The sequence below is a fragment of the Protopterus annectens genome, chromosome 8.part0 (assembly GCF_019279795.1).
Source record: "Protopterus annectens isolate FY-2018-M chromosome 8.part0, PAN1.0, whole genome shotgun sequence".
In the NCBI taxonomy this organism is placed as follows: Eukaryota; Metazoa; Chordata; order Ceratodontiformes; family Protopteridae; genus Protopterus; species Protopterus annectens.
The window spans coordinates 1,645,196,340-1,645,220,931 of NC_056741.1; the positions used below are offsets into that span (position 1 = coordinate 1,645,196,340).

Sequence of the window (24,592 nt, forward strand, 5' to 3'; positions counted from 1 at the left end):
ACCTGGGGACCCAGGTTGACAGTGGCCTTTCTTTTGACACTCACGTTGCTAAAGTGATTAGAAAGACCTTCAACATTGCCCACCTGATCATGAAGGGATTCACATCCAGATCTAGTGAGGTCATTGTTCCCCTGTACTCTTCACTTATCAGACCAATGATCGAGTACAATGCCCCATTCGGGATGTATCTCGCCCGACATCTGCAGCAATTGGAGAGACCCCAAAAGTTTCTCACCAAAAGGATAAAGGGACTCCAAAATCTGTCATATGCTGCCAGATTGAAGAAACTCCAGCTCTATTCAGTCGCATACCGTCTGCTCAGAGGTGACATGTGCCTGACATACAAGGCCATGTCAAACCCGGAATTAATGGACATGCTCCACCTCAAAAAATCCAAATCCACCAAAACCACTAGAGCAAGCGACTTAAATCTATCCCTCCAGCACGTCCTATTTATATCCGTGCTAAGGTTTATCACTCAGAGACTCCCTGTGCTGTGGAATAGAGTCCTGGTCCATGTGAGGCAGAGCACCTCGCTGGCTCTGTTCAAGAGAAATCTTGACCTGTGGATGGGAGATCGTAGGTTTACCCCGGGAATCATCTCTGTGTCACTGCTGGACAGAGGCACAACAAACTAATGGGTACAGTATTTTTTCATATAAGGGATGGCGTAAGCCACAAAAATTCGGGCTAGGCTTATAAATGCCTTGGGGCAGATAGCCTAGTATAAACCTATGAACCTATGAACGACGCAAATAGCATCACACTTTGTTGACCATACACAAAGGTTAAAGAAACAGTTTTGTAACGCAGACTGTAAATCTTTGTATGGTTTGCTAAATTTGTGGAGCAAAATATCATCAGCATATAGTTTAATGTTATGGCCTGGTAAGTCATGTGTGATGATATTAATTAAAATAGAAGTAGGAGAATTTTCTAGGTGCGGGTTTGGGTGAGAGAGCTGGTGTTTCAGGAAGTGAGATTGGATACGCTGCGCAAGAAGCAGTGAATTATAGGGAAAGTGTCAAAAGTAGGAAACTGGTAAGGGAAGAAAGCTAATAGTTTCAAGTTAGAGATAGGTAATTGGGAGTTTGGTGATGGAAGGAGAAAGCAGTTTCAGAGTAGGTACAATAAACTAGCTGCATTACAGGCTACAAGAAAGGAGATAAAGGAATGGTTTGGAAGTCATTTAGGCTGTGAGGGGGGTTGCTACTGGAGTGATGGGAGCAGAAATAGTTTGGTCAAGGGAAGATTGAGAATGGATTAGCCAAACTGCCACCATAAGCCATGAGTTTGAGATTAGTTATATGGGTGTAAGAGAGTGAGGTTTCAACCTACCTGCCACCTAGGTTGAGAGCGAAGTTAGTAATGAAGAGAAAGTGAGAAGTGAGTAAGGTTTCTTCTGGATCAAGAATGCATACAGAGAAACTGTTTAAACAGACTTCTTCTGTACCCTAGATGAATGAAAGACAGTGAAGATGATGGAGGATATTAAGAAGCTCAAATCGAAAGATTTGATAGTAAGTAACTTTCTGAAACAAAAATGGGCAAAACAGTATAACACAGTCATTAACATTTGGGTGGTGAAGCTGCAAATATGGGTTCAAGTCTCGACAGTCTCCACTTCTGTGCTTTGTGATCCTGGTTGTTACTTACCTTCCTGTACATCTGAGAGGCACCTGAGCCTGTAAGGTTAATAAAAATGCAAGGAATGTGATTTGAATCCTAAAGCACATAGCTGAGGAAAATGTTATCACTTAACAAAAGTGTAACTGTGTTGAGCAGGTGGTTCAGAAATGCTGAGGAGAAAACCAGGCATTCTAGGAAATAAATAAAGGGATTCTATGAAAAGTGCGATGATATAAACCAGGCATACTGGGAAAGAAATAAAGGTACCCTATGAGGAATAAATGGATGTAATCTAGTATACTAGAAAATAAATACATAAAGGAATTCCTTGAAACATGCAATGATATAATCCAGGCATACTAAGAAATAGTGACTCTGAGGACTTTATCACCAGGGAGCAGGTGTTTAATGCCCTCTCAAAGGCAAAAAATACAGTCTCTATGGGATCCAACAACATTCCTGGCTGTATCCTACATGAACTCAGGCATGAGCTGTCAGCTCCATTAGGCACCGTATTCAACCAAAGCCTGAGCACCGGCTTCAGCCCAGCTGAATGGAGGACAACCATTGTGATCCCTCTACACAAAGATGGAGTGTCCACTGACCCAGGCAATTATAGGCCCATCAGCCTAACTAGCCTGTTCTGCAAGGCCATGGACTCGTGTTATCATGGATCTTATAAACAAGGACATTGTCAGCCTCCAAACAGTTGACCCTACAGAGTTTGGTTTTGTCCAAGGGAGATCATGCCTGTTAAACTTGGTTGACTTCTTCAAAACGGTCACCAAAGCCATGGACGAGGGGAAGATGGTGCACACCACCTACCTTGACCTAGCCAAAGCCTTTGACACTATTCCCTACTCAGGCATAACAGATAAACTCTCCCAGATAGGTATCAACTCATATGTTACCATATGGGTAGCTAACTGGCTCACTGATAGAACCCACTCAGTGAAAATAGGGGCCACTACCTCTAGTAGTAGACCCGTAATGAGCAGTGTACCCCAAGGATTCGTCTTGGGGCTTCTGCTGTTTGAGATATACTTTTCTGAGTTGCAAGCCAAAACCAGTGGTCTGTGGCTGACCAAGTTTGCAGATGACTGCAAGCTGGGAGCGGTCTTACAATTCCCCTAGTGATGTGAACATCCTGCAAGAGGGCTTTACGTAAACTAATGACTAGTGCCAAAAGCATGGTCTTAAACTGAATGTCAAGAAATGCATTGTTATCCTATTCCCTTTGGGGAAAATGGAGTCCCCACTAATTATCACATTAATAACAATGTACTAAGCACACAGTCAGTCGTGAGGGACTTGACCACCTAGGTTGATAGCAACCTGACTTTTGATCACCATGTTGCCTCCATTGTACGGAAGGCTTTCTACATGGCCCACCTCATAAGTAAGGGTATTTCATTCAGGAACAAAGAGGTCATAGCATCCCTGTACTCCTCCCTTATCAGACCCATTGTTGAGTACAATGCCCCCTTCGACATGTACCCTGCTAAGCACATGCAGCAGCTGGAGAGACCACAGAGGTTCCTGACCAGGAAAATCCAGGGTCTCAAACACCTGTTCTATAGTAATAGGCTAAAAGCTCTGTCCTTCTACTCAGTCTCGTACAGACTGCTCAGAGATGACCTGTGTGTGTGGTATACAAGGCCATCTCAGATGCAGCCCTGATGGAGTTGCTTCATATCTGCAAGTCAAACTCCACTCACGCAACCCGCATGCAAGCCCTCAACCTGGTCTGTGACATTAATAGAACTTGTCGGCGGGATAGATTTCTGTCCCAAAGGCACCCCATCTATGGAATAGATTCCCTCTCCATGTCAAGCATAGTACATCTGTAGCCCTCTTTAAAAGGAACCTGGATGACTGGATGGGAAACAGAAAATGCACTCCTGGCATCCCACCTGTGTTTCTGCTGAACAGGGCAAACAGGTACTGACTTTGTGGGAACACTGGCAAAATTCTTGGTTAGGCTTATAAGTGGCCTCTGGCCAATAGCCTAGTATAATCCTGTGAATGTATGAGTGAATGTAATCTAGGTATACTAGGAAGTAAATAAGGGATTCCATGAGAAGTGCAATGATATTATCCAGGCATACTAGGAAATAAAAAATGGACTCTGAGGAATAACTAGATGTAATCCGGGTATGCCATGAAATAAATAAAATAACTTCTATAAAGAGTAAGTGAATGTAATCCTAGCATACTGGGAAATAAAGGGACATTCTGAGGAGGAAGTGAATATAATTCTGGTGTGCTAGGAAGTAACTGAATTCTGTTAAGTAGGTGAATGCAGTCTGGACAAACTAAGGAATAAAGGAATTCTGTTAGTGAGTGGAAGAAGGAACTCAGTCATTCATTAGGCAAAGAAGTCAGTGCACTGGGTAAACCAGCCAAAGTGGCTGTTGTCTCCTGTCAGCATTTTTTCCCATTAGATCTTTCTGTTTCATAGTAGTAAATATGTTGTGGTAGTTGTGTTTATTTATTCATGTTTACTGTTTTTCAGATTATGATGCACCACTGTCTGAAGCTGGAGATTTGACTCTGAAATACCACAAGCTCAGGGAGCTTTTTCACAAGTACATAGGTAACGGCTATGCCAGAATTTTACTTGGGAATTGTATAGATGTTAGAAGTCTTTGCTTCACAAATTTTCCAAAGTATTTCTGTAATAACTTTACCATAATTAAAAGTGAATAATCGTCATAAGCATCCCTGCAATATTCCCTAATACGCACAGAAATTAAACAGTTATGTCTGCTTATACAATCTTGAAAGTGTAGCAGCAATTTTTATCTCTGTCTTTGGTGAAAATGCAAGTGGCTAGGCATTTGAGCTATCTGATGATGTTTGAATGTTCATTAAGTTTTTGTTGATCTTATGCATTCTGTATTGTAACATTGTAATCACCCTATAGTCACACACACACACACACACACACACACACACACACACACACACACACACACACACACACACACACACACACTTTTTTTTAACATTTATAAATTCGGTAAGCTCACCTTTTCAAGATTGATCCAGGAGGACTGTCTGGTCAAGTGACTTGTGCAGAGTTGCACAGTAGGCAAATTGAGGTGGAAAGCATGAAACCTGTACTCTTGACTATAAATAGCAGCTTATTAACCACACTGACCCTTAATCCTCTGTGCTGATTGCCATACAATTCTGTATATAGAAATGCTGATACTTTGTTTTACTCCATACCCAACATTGTCTTTGTCATACGTTTTTACTCAGTTGTTTTTCAACAAGATAATACCATCATTTTGCATCTGATTTATAATGAAATTGCAGATTTATGAACATTAGTCTGTGTAATGTCTTCTACATCATGTTTAACTTTATTTCCTATTCTGCCACAAGCTTGAGTATCCATCTTTCTTTTAATTTTCACAACTACATCTTGTTACCCCAAGCTAATTTTTTTCTAATCCACAGTTGTGTCTCACTCTTTATAGCTTTTCTTCTCTTTCATTCTCTACCCTTTTGCAGCCTTTTCCTTAATTCATCCTGTGAGCAACACATCTCTCTTTTCACCTGTCTTCCACATATGGCCCTCTCTCTCTCCGCATCAAAATAAGACATGGAAGCCTATCATCCCTACCTCTTTCCTATTAATATTCTGATAAAGAGCCTGTATTGTAGCCCATTCTTCATTTCGGCAGGACCATCACCAGTTTAACACTCACTCTGCCTCTCCCACATCTGCAACACACTGCAGTTTCCCACTGGCCATTTGGTATAACCTTTTCAAGATTCTGTACCATCTATGCGGTGATCTCAAATGGAAAATCCCTGCAGCCCCCAGTACACACATAACCCACCTACTCATCCACCAGACAGTCCTGCTAAATGTCACCTCTGACTCTTCTCTCTCTCTCTCTCTCTCTCTGTGTTTGCTCATCCTTTCTTAAGCTTTTTCTTTCACTTTCTTTCCTCTACTGCTAAGCCTCATGTGTAGATCATAGCCTTTCTTGATCCAGCCCTATTCCTCCATACATAATATATTTATTTTGTCTAATTTCTACATAATACATTTACTCCATCTGCTTTCTACATAATACATTTAGCCCGTCTACTTTCTACATAATACATGTACTCAGTCTACTTTCTCCCACCACCTCTGTAATATTCAGCATCAGTCCTTTCATTACACTATGACAGTGACTTTTGTTATATGTAGTTGAGTAAAGTATTCTAATTCCATTTACTTGATTGCTAAAACATAAAGAGAATGATGTGGGTAAGAAGACAGATATAGGAAGTCAGCAGGGACAGACACTCAAACACATTACATAGTTTGATAGTGGAAGTGCCGATATAATATGGGGCGGTCCAAAGAAGATATGCAGACAGGCATAGGGTGGATAAGAGTTGATGGGGAGGATTGTTCAACAAAAAGGGGAGTGTGTGTGACATATGAGTAGTAGGAACACCACAATGAGGGACAGGGTGGAGTGAGGATTACTTGCCAAGTAGCCCAAGTGTGAAAGATGCTCAAAAATCAGTCATCTCATTGGCCAACATCAGGGGCAGGCTCAACCACTAGTGTCCCAATGGTTGGTGATTGTGCATATGTGTGACTACCAGTTGCATGGAAATGCACTTCAGGGCATCAGTCCCGATCTCAAGCCACTGGCCCACGTCATTCCTGACCAGCATCTGCTGCCAGGTGGTTGAGGAGTATCCCAGAGTGCTACTCCCTGATGATGAACCTATCTCTCAGATGGAGAAACAGACCCAGTGGCCACCAGTAATCCATCAAGCCACCTTCCACATATGCCCTTTGTCACCCTGCAGAGAGGCAGGCCTAGGAGACTGCAAGGGATGCAGCATTTGGTAGTGAGGTTGGTGCAGAGCAGAGTAGCTGCTACCACACCATATACTGCCCCACAGCTGAAACAATGAAAGCAAGTGGAGAGAAATGAAATAATAAAGTGAAAAAAAAAATAATATGAAGACTATGACAAGGAGAAAGAACAGGACAGCTGTCAGTATAAGTGGTACACTGTCATATGATATGCTCAAAATGCAGACAGCAGAGTGCTGGTGATAACAATTCCTCAGGGACCTCATGTTGTAAGAGTGGATGATAACATTGGAGCAATATCACTTGAGGTACCTCCGTCACTGCTGAATAGGATGGTGGCACAGATTCTTCAGGGTAACCAGTATGGGGGCAGTAGACAACAAAGCAAGGGAAAAATAGCCAAACTATAGAAAGAAATGTACAGTCATGTAGAAAATAAAAAAAGTTAATTTGGTGTTATCATACACAGTGTGGCAAATTCCAGGATGTGTGACACCGGTTGGTACAGTGCCACATAGAACATGTCTTAAGATAACAGCAATAAGCAGTGGACTACAGCCCTTGTGGTAATACTGTACCTCAGAAATAGAAAAGCAAGTGTGGCACCCAACTACCTGACACTCATCATGCCAGAAATAGGTGGCTTATTGACACAAGCACAAATCCATTCAAAATGGCAGCCAGACAAGGGCAGTGAGCAACCAAGCAGTGGAAATGACAGACCTGTGATGTAGTGAAAAATAAAATGCTGAAGTGCTGCACAGGTGAACAGTCCTAACTGCATTAATACACCCAAAGTACATATGTTTATAGAGTTAAGATGGCAATGTGAGCAGAAGTGGCAGACGTAAAGCTATAGTAGCATAGTTACAAATGCATTTAAAAATATCAGTCATACAAGCAACAAACAAATATGGAATGTTTAGTTTATTAAAGAGAAATGCAAAATGGGACACGTAAGTGTGAAGCAGAAGTAAATGTGTCTATAAGCAATACACTACCCGTACCCCGACAGCTGAGAGTCTGTCTTCTGTCCTTTGGCAGGTAATGACTTTCTCTTCAGTTTCCCCCTGAGCTGCAAAACACACACAGACAGACATACAAAAAAATGAACACAACAGATATGGCTTATACCAGTACAATAAAGCCCACCTCAGTATGACTAAGCATGAAGTATGCAGTACTCTGGTTGTCTGACCCTAGCCTACTCTTCCCATTATTGAGAAGGTCAGAGTGATGAGATTGCTGCTCACCAAAGAGTGTGATGCTCATGGAATACCTCACTGCTCTGGTAAGTAATTTCTAGGCATCTGTTTTGCACTGGAAACCCTCATATGACTCCCCCAGCAGACACTCACAATAGTACTACTTATGAAGCGAGTGAAGAGGAATATTTTCTTCCATGTTGCATCATGCATAAGCCCTGCCACAGTCAGCTCTTGCAGAAGCTATAACCAAATGCCAGGTAAGGTCCAGGAGTGAAAATGAGAGAGATAAAACATAAAGATGCATGAAGTGGAAACCACATAATGGCTGCTTGGAACCCGAAGCAGGAAAAGGGACCAGTACAGTTGTGCAGTCTCATCTGCTATACACAGACTTGGAGTAGGGCTCAGAACTAGTATTGTCTTCACATGTGGTAATATGCCTGAAACTCCCAATACATGGTCAGCCACCTTGACAGTGTACAGCTACATGTAAGTCCTGTGTGACATCATGCTTTTCTGAGCAAGTTACCTGGTTTCGTAACACTGCAGTGGGGTGTGTGTGTTGGGGGGGGGGGGGGTGGTATGAGCATAGCATGCTAGTGCATGCGCAATCCATATGACAGACTACCAGGTGTGTGTATGGGCAGGCATGGGTTCAGCAGCACAGTATAGAGCTGACATCACTCTGGGTTATGAATGAGATTGAGAAACAGTCAGGAAAAATCACTTGCAGGTTCATAGGAGGTTACTAGGCTATTGGGCCTAGGGCCTTTATAAGCTTAGTCATGTTATACCCTTGTTCCCTTATTGACCAAGTTGTATGTTTGTATTTTGAGCACGAGTCTATGATCAGCACTGACTGCCCTTATCCAAGAGGAACATAGGTGACACCCCCGGCGTAAATTTGTGGTCTCCCATCCAGTTGTTTATTTTATGCTTAAATACTGTCATTGAGGATATTGTTTTATGTGAATTGGGAGTTTGTTCCATAGGAGTGGCAGTCTCTGGGAGACATATCTGTCTCTCCAGCATGTCCTGTTAATGTCGCAGAATAGGTTAAGATTCCTAGAGTGAGTGAATCTTGTCCCATTTGACTTGCAGATGTGCAGCATTTCCATTAGAGCAGGGTCCGAGACTGCTCTGTAGGCTGGGCATAAGTTGTCTCTCAGCAGCCTACAAGATGCAGAGTACAGTGACTGGGCCTTCAGTCTGTCCATGCAGGTCATGTGTTGAAAGCCCTGAATTTTCTTAGTGAGAAGCCTCTGATGTCTCCAGTTGTTGCAGGTGTCACTTTCGTGTCTAGGACATAAGAGTCTCCGTGGGTTCTGTTCAAGCAGCTTTATTTTATACAAACACATCATGATAGAGACTTACTGACTTTAACTTAAGTAACTTGTATACAAATTAAGAACTGCAGTTATGCATGCTTACTCTCTGGCTGCTTCTTCAGAATGGCACTAGGGATTGCACGTGTCTGGAATATATATGTGCACGTACAGCCTTACATGCTTCTTAAAGATATAGCATACACTTTACTCTCTGATCTACATCCTCCCTCTTTGAGAAGTAGATCATACAATCGTTATGAGACTATTTGGCATGCAGAAATCACAGGTAATCTTTAGTCATGCATTATACAATACTAAATACACATGTATATGCAATCAAATCCACGTTACTGTGTATTTCACACTAGGCTTAGATACTGGTCCATAACTTGTGACATAAAACTGAGAATTAGATTTAGCAACTGGAACAGTTTCAAGAAATTGCTTTGCACTCTGCACTGCACGTTCAGCTAGACCATTGGACTGAGGATATTCCGGACTACTAGTGACATGTGCAAAGTCCCATTCTTTTGCAAATTTCTGAAACGACTGGCTAGTGAATTGAGTACCATTGTCAGAAAAAAGTTTGTGTGGACTACCATGTACTGAGAAATGACGATGTTATGTTGTCCCTATCTCGCCTTTATTCTTGCTAGTTGGGTTCGGAGCCAATCCTTGGCTCTGACTCAGCTGTATACTATAGCTCGAGAGCTTTTACTGGCTCAAGACTAGCCCCTATCTCAACATCCCTAGCGGTAGTTACCCAGATCTCGTTTGCCGCTTGCAGTGTGGAAATTGCTGAATACTGGCTCAGGCTAAGTGTTTTTCTTTTTGTATTTTCAAACATTTGGTTAGATATATTGTTAGATTTTGAGTGTTAGAGTTTCTTCTTCATAGGTTAGTGCTCTTTCTAACCTTCCGTTACTGTTTATTGTTGTTGTTGTGGCCGTCATTTTTTCCTTTAGGCCTACCTTGTCCTTGTGACCCCGTTTAACTTAGAGGGTTCCCTTTTTTTCAGCCCCATGTTTTGTTAAAGGGTTTTCCCATTTTTTTCTACTTTTCTAGAGGCAGCTGTTTAAGTTGGAGGCTCTGCTTGGTTGGGGGGTTCGCCATTTTAGCTTAGAAGCCCTTCCCTCCTTCATTCAAAAAAAAAAAAAGTAGGAAATTTTGTCAGTTAACTTGTGTATTGTTAGTGTCCTCCTTGTAAACTGATAGCATTGGTCTCATACCATGTCTAAGTATTCCACTAAAAAGTCAAAACCTTCGGGTTTTAAAAAGTGTGACACATGCTGCCAAAAGATGTCTCTTACGGATGGGCATATGAGCTGTGTATATTGCTTAGGGGGCTGTTCACCTGCAGGACTCGTGCTCTATATGCCATGCCTTCAGTTCTCGGATCCTGCAGGAGAGAAAAAATAAGCTGATTTTGCGAGGCTTATTAAAGGGCCCCTTCGATGCTTCTACTGAGGGGACTCAGCCAGCAAAAAAAACAGGATAAATCCACTAAGCCATCGTCCTCGTCCGGTCTGATATTGGAGTCATCCAAAGCAAAGGAAAAAGCTTCAGGTTTGTCAGATCCAAGTGTTGGTTCCGACAATGCTCTTTCTCCGGAGGCTACATCAGTAGTCTCGAAGCCAGTCAGGACTCACAAGAGAGCCAGGTCTCCCTCTCTGGAACCGGTGTGGCCTGTTCCACAATCTCCGCTCTTGCAAGCTGTGGCAGGCAATCATCGGTCTTCCATCCATTCCTCTCAGTCATCCAGGAGTCTTTCGGATGATGATGTGGAGAGGATAATGCAGAGGTTTCTCAAGACACCGGCATTAGCTAAATTATTATCGAGCCCAGCCCATAAAGAAGTGGTGCTGACAGCCCAACCTGCATCGGTATCAATTCCTCCTCCGACTCTCTTGAGTTTGGAGCCGGAGTGCATGGAAGTTGTTTTGGTGGAACCATCAGTTCCGATTACCCATCAGTCTATCGGTTCCAACCTCTGGTCCGATCTCCTCGTTAACCCAGTATCGAGGGGTCTGGGGGCCAATGCTCTCTCATCTGCTCTGAGGGGAGGAGCAGCATTGGACCCTTGTCCGACCCTACTCTCCCTCTCGGAACTTCGACACAGGTGAGCTCAGCTCCTACATCGGCCTCAGAGCCATCGCCAGCAGTTCGGAGGAGATCTCCAGGCTCTTTGAAGCCGGAGTCTTTTTTAGACTGGGACCACGGTGCCTTCGAGGTGATGAGGATTGTGCTGTCGTCTGAGACCTCTCCACCCTTGGCTCCATTGGCTCCTTTTCCGGTGCTGGTGTCTGCCTCCGAACCTCCCCTCCCCCAAGCGTAGGGAACCCATGCTCCAGGACGCCCCATTGGGTGACCCCACCTCTTCCGAAACCTCCCCAGAACACCCCACAGAGGAGGTCCCCCAGAAGAGGAAGTGTAAGAGGAAGCATTTGGACTCCCCTGAGTCTGTGACATCAGACACGGACTTGGAGGACTCAGAAAGGGTCCCCACAGTCCCCCTCTGAGGATGTCTCTTTTTCAGAGATCCTGGCAATCCTTAGGCAGAGGGGTAACTGGAATTCCCTTGCCCCTTCTGAGGGCGAGTCTGTGTACCTGGATGCATTTGGTTCCCAACCCACCACCTCTTGGGTGTCTCTGCCTTTCAACCCACTGTTGGCTTTAGTGAGTTGGAAGGTGTGAAGCTCTTGAGAGACTATGGAACCAGTTCCAAGGAGGCCCAATAAATTCATAACTGCTCCGGACGATACACTTTTTCTATCTAAGGGCATGCCTGTTGATGCTGTAGTGGTGGCAGCAGCCACCAAGAAAGAACTAGCGGAGACAATTACTTCTGTCCATCTGCCGAACAGAGAGTCCTGTACGATGGACAGGTATGGGAAGCATATGTTTTCTTCAGTGGCCTTTACTCTCAGGTCCCTGAATTATTTGTCCCACTTTGTATGCCTTCAGAGGGATCTCCAAAAGGAGTTGGGAGATGCCCTACAGGATCCTACAGCTGAGGGAGCTGTGGACAAGACGGCTTCACAGCTTGTGAACTTGACTTCTGTAGTTAACTCCTCCATGCGGTTGATCTCTTATGCAGCAGATGGAGTGAGTAGGGCAGCAGGTACAGGAGTTGCCTTGCATAGACACTCCTGGATGCACCTTTGTCAATTTGCAGAGCCCTTCAAGTCCTCCTTTACCAACACCCCCTTTGACGGCTCGTCACAGTTCGGGCCTAAAGAGACTCTTACCAGGTGTGAACAGAATGGCAAGACTCTCTCTGCTGTGGGAGTATGTTTTTCCGCTCCCTCTAGACCTTACCCTAAAGGCGAGAAGAGCCTAAAGATGTGGTTCCAAAAATCCCAGGGAGTTTTGCCTGCCACACGTGGAGATTTTTCCCCCAGGGGCAGAGGGGGAAATAATAACAGAAGATGCCAATCTCGTGGCAATGGGAGGTCCGCAGAATCAGGGCGACAGAGATACTTTCTCTGGCAGGCCCTTCTAGCATTCCTGAAGGGAGGGCTAACTGTTCACCTCTGGAGGCAGTCAGGGGCAGATTAGCCTTATACCCAAAAGCCTGACAGACAGTCACAGAAGATACATGGGTACTGTCAATAATATCCAGGGGTTACAAAATTCCCTTCTCCCAACCACCCCTAACAAGAAAACAACAGTCAATCCCAGATGTTCTAGCCAGTCTTCGGGATCAAGCAAACCTAGAAGTTCAAAGGTTGCTAGTAAAAAGAGCCACCCATGAATTCACAGCAGATAAAATCGAATCCAGCACTTACTCAGGGTTCGTTTTAGTTCCAAAAAAGGCAGGGTACTGGAGGCCCATTTTGGATCTCAGCAGGCTGAACAAATCAGTCAAGAAAACAAAGTTCCGGATGGTATGACTGCAGTCCATTCTTCCCTTTTTGGGTCAGGACAATTGGATGTGCTTGTATCGATCACCAGGATGCGTACTACCACATAAAAATGAACAGGCGATCCAGGAAGTATCTACACTTTCAGCTGGGAGCCAGTCATTACCAGTTCAGTGCTCTGCCCTTTGGTCTCACCACAGCCCCCAGGGTGTTCACCAAATGCATGGCAGTAGTTACAGCTCACCTGAGGCATCTAGGATTCCAGGTGTTTCCATATCTAGACGACTGGCTCCTCACTCCCACTACCAAGCATCAATTAATCAAGGCATGGGACTCCAAAATTCACACTTGTACACAACTAGGCATCACCATAAACTATGAAAAGTCTGCCTTGTTAGTATATTACATTTATAGAGGCAGATTTAGACACAAGGGCCATGATAGCAAAACTGCCTCAGGAAAGAGGGTGTCAGCCATTCATCGTCAAGTATCAAACCTCATGGTAAACAAGAGAATTCAGGCAAGATTTGTCCTCAAAGTCTTGGGTTCGATTGCTGCAGCCATTACTCTGGTCCCTGTGGCGCATTTCCACATGAGAATTCTGCAGTGGCTCCTTTTTGCTCCGTGGTCATTCCAGGATTTACCAATGTCAAATCAGATTATGATCACGGAGTCCTGTAAGAAAAATTTAGAATGGGGGCTTCACTCCCCTCTGGTGTCAATAGACAGACTGTTGCTAACCCCCCAACCCGCTGCCACAGTGATCACGGATGCTTCCCAGATGGGGGGCATTATCTGGGACAGACTGTTCAAGGGACTTGGCAGGAACATGAGTACCAATTGCACATCAGTGTCCTAGAGATGAGTGGTGCTTCTGGCATTGCAAGCACTTCAAGACTCTCTACCTACAGGGACTATAGCAATTCAGACAGACAATATGTCAGTAGTATGGTACATCAACAAACGGGGTGGAACCAGGTCTTATCCCTTGTGTCGAGAGACTCTAGGAGTATGGCAATGGGTGATGTCTTCCCATCGCTTTCTGATTGTATCGCACATCCTAGGGAAATCCATTGTGATAGCAGTCAAGTTCAGTAGGACGATTCTGATGCCTCATGAGTGGTCCCTGAAACAGGAAGTTGCAGACTTGATTTTTCACAAATGGGGCCAGCCATGCTGCGCTCTTTTTGCCACCCCCCTCAACAACAAATGCAGCAGCTACTTTGCCCTAGTCCCACCAAAGGGACAGTCACCTGGGGACGCTTTTGTTCACGATTGGCCCCCAGGATTGCTTTATGCCTTTCCACCATTCCCCCTGTTCCCCAAGGTTCTTCAGAAAGCACAGTCGTTGGGTTGCAAGTTAATCCTTATTGCCCCTTACTGGCCTCATTCAGTTATGGTTCCCATTCCTGTAGCAATGTAATCCCATGCGCCAACAGTCACTGGTAACCAAAAATTCAGCAAACCTTGATTCCTGGTATCCACACAAAACGTTCTTTATTATGAAAACTGGACCAAAAACAAGAACAAAATCATTCCATAACACAGGCACTAAGCGCTTTCACCCTTTCGTCTTAGGGCATCATCAGAGTACAAAATTAGACAGATCATCATCCCTTAAATACTAAAACCTTAATTACATAATTGTATAATTATTTAATCAGAACACTTGTTACAACATTTAGTGGAGCAGTAAAGGAAGTTAATACCTAGCCTAACTTAAGGTAATACATCTTTATCCTGAACTAAAGAAGTAATATAAAATAATAAAAAATAAAATGAAATAAAATAAAATAAAATAGAAAAGCAGCTGAATATTATCATCAAAACTACATAACACACGATTTCTGAATAATAGTGAAACCAACAAAAGAGAGATTGTATATATATCAAGCCATAAAAATAATGCTTGTGAATGTAAATACTTTAAATACTTTAAATGTAAATATGAAATAACATAGTTACTAAACTATAAATATTTGAAAACATTGATAAATAAAAATTGTTACTTTGTCCAAAATATAAATATAAATATTCATAAAAATTTATAAATATATGTATATATAAATAAATAATTGTAAATATTAATATTAATAAATAATAGTTTAGTAACTATGTTATTTCATATTTACATTTAAAGTATTTAAAGTATTTACATTCACAAGCATTATACAATTATGTAATTAAGGTTTTAGTATTTAAGGGATGATGATCTGTCTAATTTTGTACTCTGATGATGCCCTAAGACGAAAGGGTGAAAGCGCTTGGTGCCTGTGTTATGGAATGATTTTGTTCTTGTTTTTGGTCCAGTTTTCATAATAAAGAACGTTTTGTGTGGATACCAGGAATCAAGGTTTGCTGAATTTTTGGTTCCCATTCCTGTAGCCTCATCTGCAGGGGGAGCCTTGGATCCTGGACCCAGTTCCAGATCTCCTGATGCATCAGTCAGGTGTGATCCACCCTTCCATCCAAACTGTCAAGCTGACCGCTTGCTTTCTTCACTTCTGGTTTTAGCCAGGCTTCCTGATGTTTCCCCGGCAATTCAGCATATTTTGATTTCCTTCCATAAACTCACTACAAGGAAACTTTATGCTAGTAAATGGAAGAGTTTCTCTTGTTGGGCAAACAAGAGATTGATAGAGTTTTTTTCCAGTGAGCCACCCAAGAAACAGGTGCTGGGGACACAGTCCCAACTAGCAAGAACAAAGGTGAGATAGGGGCAACATAAGTTATTTACTCACCGTAACGTTCCATGTTTGTTGTCCTTGATCTCGCCTTCCTTCTTGCATCCCACCCTCCTTCCTCCTTCCTGGAGGATCGAGAGGAGTTCTTTTTATTGGCTACACTAGCTAGGTTTCCCTTTATCATACCAGTTAGTTAGACCTAGTCTCCCCTTCTTTCTCTTGCTGATTATTTACACCTTTATATGCAGGTGTTCTCTTATATGTGAAATATAGTAATTTTTTACCTGCATAATCTAGTGCTGGGTTATCACAAACAAGATCTGGGTAACCACTAGGCATGGTGGAATAGGGGCTAGCCTCAAGTCAGTAAAAGTTCTTACGCTATAGTATACAGCAGAGTCGGAGCCGAGGATCGACTCTGAACCCAACTAGCAAGGAGGAGGGGGAGATCAAGGACAACAAACATGAAATATTATGGTGAGTACATAACTTCTTTTTTCAACTTAGTAATAACATCGGTGGATGTTAGGTTAGGTAGTAGATCAATCTCAAACCAATTCGAATAAGAGTCTACCAAAAGTAAGTAGTGTTGGTTGTTCCACTCAGAGATATCAGTTGCTACAGCAGACCAAGATAGTTCAGCAACTGGACTTAGCTGAAGCAGTTCTATCTGCAAATGTGATCTAGTATTATTGTATACTGAACAAGAAGAAATAACTGTATCAGTGTCTCTTGATAATGAAGGCCAAAATACTAATTATCTTGCTCTTCTCTTAGTGGATGTGGACCCTGGATGACCACAATGCAAAATCTGGATATATTCTTGTTATAAGGAAGTAGGAACAACAATTTTGGAACCTTTGAAAATAATGTCATCTTCCGTCAATAATTCATCTCTGTAAGGAAAATACATTTGCACTTCAGGTAGTACACTAGATTGCTTTGATGGCCATCCAACATTAATATAGTTGTTGAGCTTCTGTAAAATTGAATCAGTTTGAGTGTGATCTCTTAACTCATCAAGTCTAGTGGTGGAAAAATTGCGCACTTACATCACATCAAAGTCAAAATTCTCTCTGTCAAGCTGATGTTCTTCATCTCACATTGCTGCAGTCCTTACTTATGGGTAGTCCGCTGTCCTCGGTCGGCCCGAATACCAAAGTATTAGGCTGACGTCGGTCATGGGCGCCTAGATCTGACATCAGAGTGTCAGGGAATAAAGGCGCATGACCGACGTCATATCCTCAGTCTTTTTAGCCGCATGGTCCGATGCAGAAGCAGCGTTGCAAGTGCCGTTCGGCGTTCTGAAATTTTTCGTTTTCGGAGTTTCAGACCGATACCAAGTTGGGCTAAGTACCCGTTGGGAATATTTTTGTTTTTCTTGCCTCAGTTACTTACCGGATGTCAGAAAAAGTGAATAATTGTATTTCTTGTGGGAAACAGATACCGCATAGGGATTACCACTCGCTTTGTATTCCTTGTTTGGGACCGGAGCACGACGTAGTCGGGTGTCGGTTTTGTGCTAGGTTTAATAAGCGCACTATAAAACGGAGGTTAGATTGCGCTAGGTTAGTCTTTGGCAAGAGGTGTAATTATAATATGCCGTCGGATGTTCCGGCCTTCTTCTACTAAGAAGCGCAAAGACAAATCTTTAAAGCCTAGGCAGGATGATTCGTCCGTTCGGACGCCGGACCTTTAGAAGCTACAGCTGAACAGGTGGATCCGGCTGAAGTTTCTGTTGAGTCCCAGGGGGAAACTTTGATTTTACAAGATGTGGCCTCTCAGGAGGCAGGTCAGGCTGAAGGGGCCTCTCAGGTTACTATTCTCCCTTCTATGCCTAAGGTGGTTAGGCCTTCTGCTACTGTTTCTAAGGCTCCTTCTACGGGCAGGTCTGTTTTGCCTTCCTCTGGTGTCAGTTCTGGTTCTTCAGGGTCTGTGCCTAAAAAGCACATGCTTAAAATGGCAGAGGATTTGATTACTTTAATTAGAGGTTCTATGCCCCCTCCTGATAAGAGGCCCAGGATGGAGCCAGAGTTGGAAAGTTTGGAGCAGGCCTCAGATGATTCAGAGTCTTCTACTGAGGACATTCAAGATTTCCTTCCTTATTCTGATTCTGATGCAGAGGATTCCACTCCTTCTGCTTCTCCTCCAGAGGATTTTTCATTTTCAGAAACTCTGCATTCCATGAGGGAGCATTTTCAGTGGGAGGGACAGGATTACTCTGATTCCCGGAAGAGGCTTAGGGAGTTCTTGTTTTTACCACAGCATAGACCCTTAGCTATACCTCCGGTTTTGGATGTTGTTTCAGATGTTTTCTTGAAGCTTCCCTTAATCCAGATTCTGTGCCTCCTGCCCCAGTTAAACCGGACAGGTATTACAGGGTGCCTGAGGCTCATAAATATCTGTATAAGAGTCCTAGGGCGACCCAGAAACTATTAGTCAGGGGCCTAAGGGTGTTAGAGCCTCTGTTGTTAAGAATCCGGTTCCTCTGGATAAGGAAGCTAGAGCTTTGGATAGATGGGGTAAGAAGGTGTATACCTCTTCTACTTTAGCAATGAGAGCTTTGAACTGCCAGTTTCATATGTTGAAGTATCAGAATTTCCTCCTTTCTCAGCTAAGATCTAAAGTGGATGCTTTGGCAGAGGGCATAGAGTGTAAAGAATTGCAGGATTTAGTGCATGTTTCTGAACAGGTGGGTAAGCACTCTTTGCAATGTGGTTTTGATGCTTTACAGGCTTCTTCTAGGGTGGTTGCCACTGGTTCAGTTATTCGTAGGCACGCCTGGCTTAAGGATCAGAATTTGTCTGAGCATGTTAAGTCTAGAATTCTGGATGCCCCTTGCAGTCTGAAGTTTTGTTTGGTCCTCCTGTGGAGTCAGTCTTAAAGAAAATGGAAGACAAGGCTAAGTCTATGCAGACTGTTAAAGTTTTTTGCAGGTACAATCTCCAAAGTTTAGTAGAAATTGGCCTACTAAGGGGTGGACGCACCCTTCTTCTGATTCTCAGTCTAGGGGTAGATCTAGGCGTGGTAGGGGCAGAGCTCAGAGTACCTTCAGGCCGAGACAATGGAGTTTGCCTGCTCAATCTGCTGGTGAGGGCAGGGGCCAGTCCTTTCGTAAACAGGCCCAATGACCTGCATTTTCAGCTGCCAGATTCCTCTTGCCTGGCAGCTCCTTTGGGAGGAAAGTTGGCTCTTTTCAAGCAAAATTGGCATTTAGTCACCCAGGACAAATGGGTATTGGACATTATAAACCGAGGTTACAAGTTCTATTTCCATACCATGCCTCCTTTCAAAGGCATGCCAGACGCCCTCCTCTGCAAAGGATAGAGGCTCACAGACAAATTTCTTTACTTCTTCAAATAGGAGCTATACAGCCAGTTCCTCTGTCAGAAGTGGGCCTAGGATTTTATTCTCGCCTGTTTCTAGTTCCAAAGAAAGGAAACACGTGGAGACCAATTTTGGATTTATCTATCCTCAACACTTACCTGGACATTCCAAAGTTCAAGATGCTGACTTTACAACAACTTTTACCTCTGTTGGGAAAAGATCACTGGATGGTTACTCTGGATCTCAAAGAGGCTTACCTTCATGTTCCTATCAGGCCCAGTTGCAGGAGGTACCATGCTGGCTGGAAATTTACATTATCAGTTCTCTGCATTGCCCTTTGGCTTATCTACTGCCCAGAGTGTTCACAAAGGTTCTGGCTCCAGTGATAGCATTTTTCAGACTAAGAGGAATACAGATTTATCCTTATTTTGACGACTGTCTGATTATTGCACAAGAAAAGGACGAACTTCTTCATCATCTACAGTATGTGATGGCAGTGTTAAGATGCCTAGGGTATTCTGTGAACGAAACAAAGTCCAGTCTAGTACCCTCTCAGGACATGTGCTTTCTGGGTGTGGGACTGAATACAGCTTCCCAGATGGCTTTTTTGACCCCGGACAAACAAAGAAGCCTTTCTCTTTATTTCCAGCAAGTGTCTCTACGGTCCAGGCTGACTGCAAGGACAGTCCTTCAAGCCTTGGGGTTCATGGCATCTTGTATTCTGGTGCTTCCCAATGCCAAATTGCATATGAGGAAGCTTCAGTGGTATCTCAAAAATGTGTGGACACAGCACTGCCAAGATCTAGACACTGTCATTCAGATAATACCTTGCATTCAGAAGGAGGTTTGTGGTGGGCTCAGGAATGTCACCTAAACAAGGGACTCTCTGTGACCCGGCCAGAGGCGAGTCAGATTCTAACGACAGATGCCTCGGACAAGGCTTGGGGAGCACACCTCAATGGAAAATGGGTGCAAAACACGTGGCCTGTCAAACTCCAACATTTGCATATCAACTTGAAGGAAATGTTAGCAGTCCAGTTTGCATTGATGGCTTTCAAAGATTTACTTCGTCCAGGGCAGGTGTTGATTCAAACAGACAACACTACTGTCATGTGGTACATCAACAAGCAGGGGGGAACCCATTCTTACCCTCTTTGCAGGCAAGCGATGATTCTGTGGGAAACTGCTCTCAATCTACACCTCAATCTTCAGGCAAGGTTTCTACCAGGAGCACAGAACTCCTTAGCAGATGTATTGAGCAGACAAATAGTGGATCCTCATGTATTTCAGCAGTTGACAGTGTTATGGGGAACTCCAGACATAGATCTGTTCGCTTCTCCACTAAATTACCAGTTGCCAAAGTTTTGCACAAAAATGTTTCATCACACAGCTTGGAAGGTGGACGCTCTATCTTTCAGTTGGAACAATCTGCATGTATATGCCTTTCCACCTCTGCCTCTTCTTCCCAAGGTACTTTTGAAGGCCAGACAAGACAAGCCAACCATGATTTTGATAGCACCGGATTGGCCTCGACAACACTGGTACCCACTACTGAGGAGTTTAGTACGAGAACCTCCATGGCCTCTGCCTTTGATTCCGCACCTTTTGTCGCAAGAGGACAGTCACTTCCTCAATGTCAAGATTCAGTCTCTGCATCTAACAGCCTGGCATATTCTGTTTTAGACTCTGGAGGGTCTCAGCTTCCACAACAAGTTTTGAATGTTATTTTGGAGGCCAGGAGGCCTAGTACCAGGAAAGTTTACGCTGATAAATGGAGGAGATTTTTTATTTGGAGCAAAGGAAAGGACTTTGATGTCTCCAAACCTGATTTAAGTGTTGCTCTTCAGTATCTTACTGAGTTATTGGACAAGGGTTTGTCTTTCTCCTCAATAAAGGTCCATGCTGCAGCCATTTCTGCTCACTATGATTGTGACCCTCCTTTATTCTCTCATCCTTGGTTTAAGCAATTTCTTAGAGGGGCAAAGAATATAAGACCCCCAATGAGCTCCTACTCCTGCTTGGGATCTCAATTTTGTGTTGGAAAAACTTACTCTACAACCTTTTGAGCCTGCAGCTACTGCCGAGTTAAAGTATTTATCATGGAAAACTGCTTTTTTGTTGGCCATTACCTCTGCAAGAAGGGTTTCTGAATTACAGGCCCTCATGGCAGTGGAGCCTTTCCTGATTTTTCATAAGGATAGGGTATCTTTGCGTACTAATCCTTCCTTTATGCCTAAAGTGGTTTCTAGTGTGGCCTTAAATCAAACTATTCATTTGCCTACTTTTTATGCAAACCCCCAAAATAAAGGGGAGAAAATTTTGCATACTTTGGATATTCACAGGCAGTTGCGTTATTATTTGAGCAGAACCAAGGAGTTCAGACAGTCTCAGCAATTGTTTGTTTCTTTTGCTTTGGGTTCACAGGGTAAACCTGTTTCAAAACAAACTATTTCTAAATGGATTGGGTTTTGTATTTCTTTCTGTTATTCCCATCATGGTAAGGAGATTCCTGCTGGAATCAGGCCTCATTCCACTAGGGCTACTGCTACTTCTACGGCCTTTATAAGGGGGGTAGCTACAAAGGACATTTTGGAGGCAGCTACTTGGAGTTCAGTGCATACCTTTTCTAAACATTACCACCTTCCTCTTTATTCTAAGTCTAGGGCTGGATTTGCCACTGCAATTTTACAGGGCATTTTAGCGGCCCCTAATGCTTTATGATTTTTACCATCCTCCCTTTCCCGTTGCTTTGGGATTCTACCCATAAGTAAGGACTGCAGCAATGTGAGATGAAGAACATAGTACAGTTTTGTACCTACCATAAATGTAGATGTTCGAAGATCCACATTGCTGCAGTCCAATTTACCCTCCCTCCTTCCCCTCTGTAGTTTGACTTGGTGCTATGCTTTAGGTGATGGTTGTTGTTGGGCATGTTTTTGGGAGGTATTCTGTTTTTAGCTGTGGCCTTTCTGGTTTGGCCTTCTGACATCTGGGGCAAGAAAAGACTGAGGATATGACGTCGGTCATGCGCCTTTATTCCCTGACGCTCTGATGTCAGATCTAGGCGCCCATGACCGTCAGCCTAATACTTTGGTATTCGGGCCGACCGAGGACAGCGGACTACCCATAAGTAAGGACTGCAGCAATGTGGATCTTCGAACATCTACATTTATGGTAGGTACAAAACTGTACTTTTTGTTGCATTTCCGGGCAATCTAGATTCTCTGTGTCAAGTTGTTTTGTTGTATTTCTGGGCAATCTGGATAAGGTAACCGCCAGACAGAGCAATTTGCCTTTAGTGTAGACCATTTTGAAATTGTACTTTTCCAATTTAAGAATTATTCTTTGTAATCTCGCTGGAGCAGAATGCATAGACTTCTTTAGAATAGTAACTGCAGGTTGGTGGTTAGTTTCAATCTGAATAGCTCGACTATAAATATAATCATGAAACTTGGACCATGCAAATACTATTGCCAAAAGATCCATCTCAATTTGTGTATACTGCATCTCAGTTTGGGTTAGTGTTCTAGATGCATAGGCTACTGGTCTGCCCTCTTGAAGTATAACTCCGCCTAGACCAAATTTTGAAGCATCACAGGAAAGAGTAACTGGTTTATTGTTCACATCACAGTATCTTAACATTGGTGAGTGGCATTGTTCTGCTTGAGATAGTCATATGCCTTTTGGTGCTGTTCCAACCATGACCATGCAACATTTTTGCATGTGAGCTCTCTTAAAGGTGCTGTCAATTCACTGAAGTCTGGTATAAATTTGCGTAAATAATTGACCATGCCCAGGAAATGCTGTAAAGCTTGTACATTATCTGGTGCTGACATATCAAAAATAGGCGCTTGCTTGGTCAGGTCTGGTCTCAAGCCTGTACTCTTTAACAAATGACCTATGTGCATAACTTCTGGAAGTTTGAATTTGCATTTCAGAGGATTGAGCTTCAGGTTTACGACATGTGCTCTGTCTAGAAATTTCTTGCAGTTTCTGTCATGCTCTTCTTCACCATTGCCCCCAACCAATAGATTGTTCCATCTACTGTTATGGCACAAGGATAACCCAAAACATTTGTTCCAATGCACGCTGAAAAACTTCACTTGCAGAATTTATTCCAAATGACACCCTTAGGAATCTGCATCTGCCAAACAGAGTACCAAAAGTAGTTAGAAATGAGGACTTGCGATCAAGCATCACTTGCCAAAACAAACTCTCTGCATCCAAAACAGAAAATACAGTGGCATTCGGTATTAGAGCTGCAACTTCTTTGACTTTGAGCATTGGATGATGTGGTCTTTTTAATGCATTGTTCAGATCTCTTGGTTTAATGCATGCTCTGATTTCATCTGAGCCTTTTTTGTGAGCAGCTACCATGGAAGACATCCATTCAGTTGGTTCTGTGACTTGACAAATCACACCTTGCTGCACCATTTTATCCATCTGAGCCTTAACTTTATTTTGCATAGCTATCGGAACTCTTCTTGCTGGTCTGACGACTGGAGTGACCTTTGGGTCTAACTTCATGGAATACACAACTGGAAGTTTGCCTAACTTGTCATCGAAAACATCAGCATACTCTGAGAAAATGGCTTCGGAGAAATTAGAACTCGGAAATGCACTTACATGATGAACTTCTTTAGCCAAAGAAAGATTCATTCTTAAGCTTTCTTTGAGACCCAATAAAGATGGCACTGGCCTTCGGACTACATAGAATAACAAGTTGTAACTGTTCTCGGCCAGATAACATGAAAGCATCACTGAACCTTCGATTTGAATTTGTTCACCTTCATAAGCAACATGTCTTGCACTATTGGTCACTTTGAGTTGCTCCTTAGTTCTCACTGTAGCGAATGTGTCTGTTGATATAACATTACACTTTGAACCAGTGTCTAATTTGAGCTCTGTGGATTTTCCATTAATCTGGGCAGTACAAAATACTTCACTTCTTGTTAATAAGTTCACTGCATCATCTCTTTTACCAAGCACTGATACACAATCTACATAGAAAGCTGACTGTTTCGGTTCTACTTGATCAACTTGATTTACTGAATGACCTTTCTTTACAACTGTATGAGGCTTACTTGATTTGCAGAACTTTTGGAAATGGTTCAATTTTTTACACTTGTGACATTGCTGACCAAATGCTAAGCATTTTTCTCTTTTAGATTCATGATTCGCACTACAATTGTGGCAGTTAACAATAAAGCTAGATTTGGGTTTTGCTGATTCATGCTTGCACTGCACTGATCTGGTGCTTGCACCCTTCTTGGAACTTTCTGGAAAGCCCCATGCCTTCTTTGGAAACCCTGTAGCTGCCACATGGTTAGGCCTGCTCTTGTTTGCCATATGTTGCATACTATTTATATGTGCTGTAGAGCCAACTGAAATCATGCTCTTGTCACTCACAAGCATACTTGTGTGTTTTTCTGTCACCTCATGGATTTGACAAATCTCTATGGCTTTGCTTAACATTAAATCACCGACACGTTTTAGATCTGTTTCTCAAGTCAGTTATATTCAGTTATATAAGCTGCAAATGTTTCCCCTGGTTTCTTATCTCTTGTGTAAAACAAATGCTTCTCTAATATAATATTTGTCTGGGGGTTACACATCTCTCTTGACTTGTGCTTCAAACACTCAGGGTCTTCCCTTGATTCAGCTTGTACAACAATATGGCAGTCTGCACCTTCTCCATCATATACTGCTGGGG

General features: G+C 43.0%; 1 protein-coding gene across 4 annotated transcripts in view; it reads left to right on the forward strand.

The window, feature by feature from the left end:
• GLB1L2 (galactosidase beta 1 like 2) overlaps positions 1-24,592 on the forward strand; it is a 2,046,079-nt gene that overhangs the window by 1,553,187 nt on the left and 468,300 nt on the right. For all 4 annotated transcript variants that reach the window (XM_044081172.1, XM_044081170.1, XM_044081169.1 and 1 more), the window contains exon 11: positions 4,145-4,225. In XM_044081172.1, coding sequence (XP_043937107.1) covers positions 4,145-4,225 — 81 coding nt within the window. The remainder of the gene's footprint in view (positions 1-4,144; positions 4,226-24,592) is intronic.